At 40.3% G+C, this 6000-nt stretch overlaps 1 protein-coding gene across 2 annotated transcripts in view; it reads left to right on the top strand.

The window, feature by feature from the left end:
- The first annotated feature begins 2588 nt into the window (after positions 1 to 2588).
- Positions 2589 to 6000, top strand: part of tex11.L (testis expressed 11 L homeolog) — a 52808-nt gene continuing 49396 nt past the window's right edge. Inside the window, exons 1-2 of one of the 2 annotated variants that reach the window (XM_041572694.1) lie at positions 2589 to 2762; positions 5375 to 5430. In XM_041572694.1, the coding sequence (XP_041428628.1) occupies positions 5397 to 5430 (34 nt within the window). In that variant the 5' untranslated portion in view covers positions 2589 to 2762; positions 5375 to 5396. Of the gene's footprint in view, positions 2786 to 5374; positions 5431 to 6000 lie in introns of both variants that reach the window. The other variant, XM_041572693.1, reaches the window with a different exon arrangement.

Genomic DNA, 6000 nt, shown 5'->3' with positions numbered 1-6000 from the left:
GTTAACTTTCACTGTGTTATAGATTGGTTAATTCTAAGTCATTTGGCCTTTTTTATTTTCACTGAATGCTTCTGCACATGTGCACATTTGGGCTCGCAAAAAGAAGAATATTGTGGGAATGCCGGAACGTGACTGCAGATGGGGGAGGGAGCTCAAAACTGGGAAACTACCTACGAAAGGGGAATTGCCAGATATGCCAGGTATGAATTTATTGTCAACAGCAAAATACAGGCAAATACAGGTCTAATACTGAACAAGTTAACATATGCGCCATTTAAATAACTTTACTTTCTTTTTATATTTTCTGGACCAGTATTACAGACTTTTATAACTTTATTTGCCCCAGTTCATTTATTACTTACTGCCTCACAACAATTCCTTGGTTTCTGGTAGGGATGCACCGAATCCACTATTTTGGATTCGGCCGAACCCCCGAATCCTTCACGAAAGATTCGGCCGAATACCGAACCGAATCTGAATCCTAATTTGCATATGTAAATTAGGGGCGAGAGGGGGAAAACATTTTTTACTTCCTTGTTTTGTGACAAAAAGTCACGCATTTACCCTCCTTGTCCCCAATTTGCATATCCAAATTAGGATTAGGTTCGGCCGGGCAGAAGGATTCGACTGAATCCGGATCCTGCTGAAAAAGGCTGAATCCTGGCCGAATCCCGAATCGAATACTGGATTCGGTGCATCCCTAGTTTCTGGTATTACCATCCATGGTCTATCCAATTCTTTCCCCTAAAGACCCACCTGTTAAAACAAGCCTGCACTCTGGTTTATCAGAAGTCAGCATACTATAAAAATCATCCCCAACTCTTTCTCATCAGGACCCTTAAATTCTCCTGATTTCCTTCTGTTAGCCTTGATAGTTAATATCTAGTAAGTTACCAGTTGCTATAATTGTAATGGAAGCACAGAGTAACTTGTTTGCCTTTGGATTAATAATGATTTTTCACCTGCGCTCTCAAAAAACAGGGACATTTAGTATGTTAAAGACATACTATTTTCCACTTGTTACTTGGTCTTTAATGTGCATTCCTTTTCTGACTCTTTCTTGTTGCCAGCTGAAAAAGCAAAAAAAAAAAAAAAACAGCAGACTGGAAGGATTCATTTTTTAAGTTATTTCTGTTCAGGCACTTTTGACTAGTTATGCTCCATTCTGATTTCCAAACTGCTGCAATGATTACTAGAGTAATGAAGTTCTACCAGTTAAAATTCCAAGCCTAACAAAACCACAAAAATAATCTTCTACAGCTGCTTTTAAAAAAAATACCTTTAAACAGGTAAATTACATCATTGCCACTTTTTTGAAAGACATTTTCTGGATGTCTTGGTGCCCAGGATGAACGTGAAGATAATGTGTCATAGGCCTTCTTGTGTATGAGTGATGGTTCGTTATTTTTTTGAACTTAGTTGGGAAAAGTGTTTTCTGTTACAACCATTGCTCATCCTAACGTACATCCACCTGCACAAAACAGGGATGTCATTTGTCCTTTGTAGAATAAAAATGGCTTTATTGCATATCTTTTTGGGGCATTACAGCAATGTTTCAGGCCACGTTTGACCCATTATCAAGCTTGGTTATGTCTCTTGATGTAAACCTGTCTATACTTGCTGACACAGTGAAGGCTCTATGGTTTAATTTTACAGGATGGCTAAAGCTTAACTAAGAAGCAGGGTGTAAATGTTGTACATTATGTTTTGGACTTCTATACCAGCCAAAGCTGACCACAGCTCTTTAGCAGTAATTCCTCCAATGATGCCCTTCAGGCCCGGATTTGTGGAAAGGCTACCAAGGCTCGGGCCTAGGGCGGCAGGATTTTAGGGGGCTGCATGCTGCCCAACCCATATTGGTTGAGACACACTGGAGATGTGCGGGAGATACAATAGTTTTTTAAAAATTTGTGCGAATAAAGGGGAGGGGACCGGGGTGATGAATGACAGCAGGCCTAGGGGCATCCGCTATGTAAATCTGGCCCTGATGCCCTTGTAGCTCCCCATCTTTTCTGCCGATTCACTGCACATCATACTATAAGGCTGATTAAGTAGACAATTTAGATTATTGGTACATGGCAGCTAGGAAACCAGCACAGTTGGCATTAGAATTTAATCAGCCGCTCTCAACAGCTGCCCAGAGCACACTGAGCATGTGCAGTGTCACAGACACTCCTAACAAAATCCAAGATGGGAAACTCCTTTGACAGATTTGAAGGCCTGGGTCATTACTTGTATAATGATGCTAAACCTCTAGGCTGGATCAGTAAGTTCTTCCTTAGAAAATAATCATAATAGAGTTGACAAAGTTGACATTATCCCATGACAAAGGAACAAGGTCACAGTAACACATATTAATGTTTTATTTCATCTGGGCATGTCCATTGCTTTGGTTTCCTGTTCTGCGCTTCTAATATAAAGCAACCGTGTAGGTTTTCTCTTCACAAAGAACAGACACTATAAACGTGGTGGGTCCACCCCATATTCATGTGGACTTTACCTCATAGTAAAGAATATGCTTTGGTGCTTTCTACATTTTTATACATATATTTTCCTTTTCATTTGAACAATTCTGTAGTGGGGGGGGGGGGTTGTTTACAAAGTTCCAGTTACGATCCCTGCCTACAGGTCTATACAGTCTGAGCAACCCTGTGCTACTGTATATGGCTCTGTAGCTGGGATTTAGCCCCGCCCCTTCCCTCTGCTGTAACCTGAGCTGCAGCTGTGAGGAGAATCAGAGAATCCCCTCAGATATAGAGCAGGTTCTTTCTGTGTGATAGATAAGGTGTATATCTTGTGATAGATAGGGTGTATATCTTGTGATAGATAGGGTGTATATCTTGTGATAGATAGGGTGTATATCTTGTGAATGCGCATGTGTATGTGTGCATGTTTGTGATAGCATTATAATATTTATGTGTATTGTTGTCTGGGTGTGTGAGGTGATCTGTGAGGGGATTATACAAACGCATATGCATGTGTGTGTGAGAGAGAAATACACATGCACTGGTGCATTTATATGAGAGAGAGAGAGAGTACACATGCACGGGTGCATTTATGAGAGAGAGAGAGAGTACACGTGCATTTATATGAGAGGGAGAGAGTACACATGCACGGGTGCATTTATGAGAGAGAGAGAGTACTCGTGCATTTATATGAGAGGGAGAGAGTACACATGCACTGGTGCATTTATACGAGAGAGAGAGAGTACACATGCACTGGTGCATTTATAGAGCTGTTTATATATAGATTATTGAATCTCTTAGGTTAAAGGCACAAAGGGCCTTTTCAAGCATTTCACAGCTCAATTGTGGGTGTGAGGGGACGAAACACTTGAAATGACCCCCCATTCAAAGTGAAAGAGAATGCCTGTCCCCTCCTACAAGATGCCTGGGTGACAAACTGAAATGACCGTCTGTAGGATGTGGTGTTCCATTGCCTCTAACCATTTTCTCCAGTAATACATTTGCTACATAAACACATAAATTACAGCTTTTTATGGGCCACCTGAGGCAGCAGCCCCAATGTTGCCCCCACTCCACCTGCTCCACGCTTACCTTTTTTCCTTTTTAAAAAAAAAAAACAGAAATTTGCTTCCTAAAGTTACCAGAGGTTTGCTCTTTAGTCACCAAATGGTAACACCCTGCTCACTGTCACCTGAGGCACAGTTCTCACTTGTTCTCATGCAGGTCTGGACTGAGATTCAAAATAGGCCCTGGCATTTCAGGTAAACAGAGGCCCAAACAGGCCACACCGCAGCCCCCCACCAGTAAAATATATAGTGACTATCTATGGCAACTTACAGCAGCACCTCTGGCATTTGCCAGAACCCACAAATTGCCAGTCCGGGCCTGTTCTCATGGCAGGAGCAGCTCTGTACATTAACTTTTGCAAAGCACACAATCACACATTATTTTTCATGCACCATTCACAAAGATACATTGCCTAAACATGCTCCGTACAACATGTGCATTGTGGAAATTCATTGATTCAGCCTTATCTGATAAATTTTAGGGGGCACAGAAGCAACAATTGGCATATGCCCAAGAAGGTGTTTCTTCCAGGGTTCCTTTAGCTCACACATGCAACTGACTTGCAACTAGTTAATCACATGTTGTTGAAAGGTTATTACTAGGGATACAGCGAATCCAGGATTCGGCCTTTTTCAGCAGGATTCTGATTTGGCGAATCCTTGTGTGTGGCCGAACCAAATCCGAATTCTAATTTGCATATGTAAATTAGGCGTGGGAAGGGAAATCACGTGATTTATAGTCTCAAAACAAGGAAGTAAAACATTATTTTTCCACTTTTTCCTTTATTTTTTCCACATTTGCAAATCAGGATTCGGATTCAGTTTGGTATTTGGCCGAATATTTCAAGAAGGATTCTGGGATTCGGTCGAATCCCAAACAGTGGATTTGGTGCATCCCTAGTTATAACTTTACCCCTGTCAACACCACAGTGGAAATGTACACTTACTAATGAATAAACTCCACAGATCCACACAGCACGTACAGATGAAGTTAGGAACCTTTTATTCACCATTTTCAGAGTCTTTACCAACAATCTCAGTTGTTATAACAGATCAGTGCAAGGTATTACGGGACATCTGAGACTCACCCCTTCTGGCACCATAATTCCACAGGAGTCAGTGGCCCAACTAGAGGACCCATTGATAATGGTTTATAGGGACCGTTACTAGCCCTGACATTGTCACTGTGACTCTACAATGACAGAATTCCTTTTGGGGCACTGAACTAAACTCATCAGTGTATATTTCTGTAATGTGGCAAAAGTTTTGCAAGTGTGTCAACACCCCATAAAACATCATGCTAGCATAGGAGGAGAATAATGACGATTTGAGGCAGCTTAACCTCCCCAAAAAGCAACCAAATGCTATAAATTCTTATGTGATTATAATTTATCCACTGGAAATCAAGATGGCAGCCATACCTCCCAACATTTGAATTTACAAATGAAGGACAACTTAGGTCACATGCCTAGCCCATCCTAATCACCCATAGCTGCACACAGACACTCTCAAATCTGTTGTGAACCCCTATTAAGAATCTCCTCCTCTTTTCAGGTCCTTGACTCTGGACTATCTGTCAAAGAAATGTGACCACTGGAAAAAATGAGCAGGGCCTTCAGCATATATGAAAACTAGTGATAAGGGAATATTCATGAAACTTGTTATTAAAGTATGTTTCTTTAAGTTAATGCTACGGCTATTGACCTATATACAGGTTGTAGAGAGGGCCCCAAATCTAAACCTGCATCTACCCATATGTAAGCTCCACTGGGGCAGAAGCTATGTGTATAAATAATAATGTACTTCAGGGCTATAAACCACTAAATTATTTGTTTTCCCTAGGATTGCTTGTTGATTTTCAGAAATGGAGGATGGATCATCTTTAAAAAGAATAACAGGTAACATTCATATATAAAAATGGTTACATTATTTGACATTATTGGTGCACCTGTTTACATTGTGATTATTCTAATGAAATAAAATGTATTTAAAACACAAATAAGTGCATAATCTTCTGTGACTTATTCATGCCCTATGGCAGTTCACCTTTTGACAAGGTACTGTGCATTATACAATGGGACCACAGACGAAAATATCCCCTTAAAAACTGAACAAGAGTCCTCCACATTATTTGTACAGTCCTTACTTTGCTCTGCCTCATTGCACAATATACAGTATACACATATATATTCACACATCATACATCATGTACACAAACCATCTGTACAATATGTCACTTCATTTCAAGGTTGTGATGATGATCTATTTAAATTGAGTGACATACAGAGGTTGTGATGGTGATCTATTTAAATTGAGTGACATACAGGGTTATGCTGAGCCATTTCAGTCAAATTTCCAGTTTACCCTATCGAGAGGATAAGTAAGAAACAGACAGTCTGAAGCTTTCACATTAATTAGGAAAAAATTCTGCAGGCCTAAAATATACCTCCTAACATTTGGAAAATAGA

Source organism: Xenopus laevis, chromosome 8L (genome assembly GCF_017654675.1).
Source record: "Xenopus laevis strain J_2021 chromosome 8L, Xenopus_laevis_v10.1, whole genome shotgun sequence".
Taxonomy (NCBI): domain Eukaryota; kingdom Metazoa; phylum Chordata; class Amphibia; order Anura; family Pipidae; genus Xenopus; species Xenopus laevis.
Note: the sequence above shows the minus strand (reverse complement) of the source record. Positions and strands in the feature narration are given on the sequence as shown.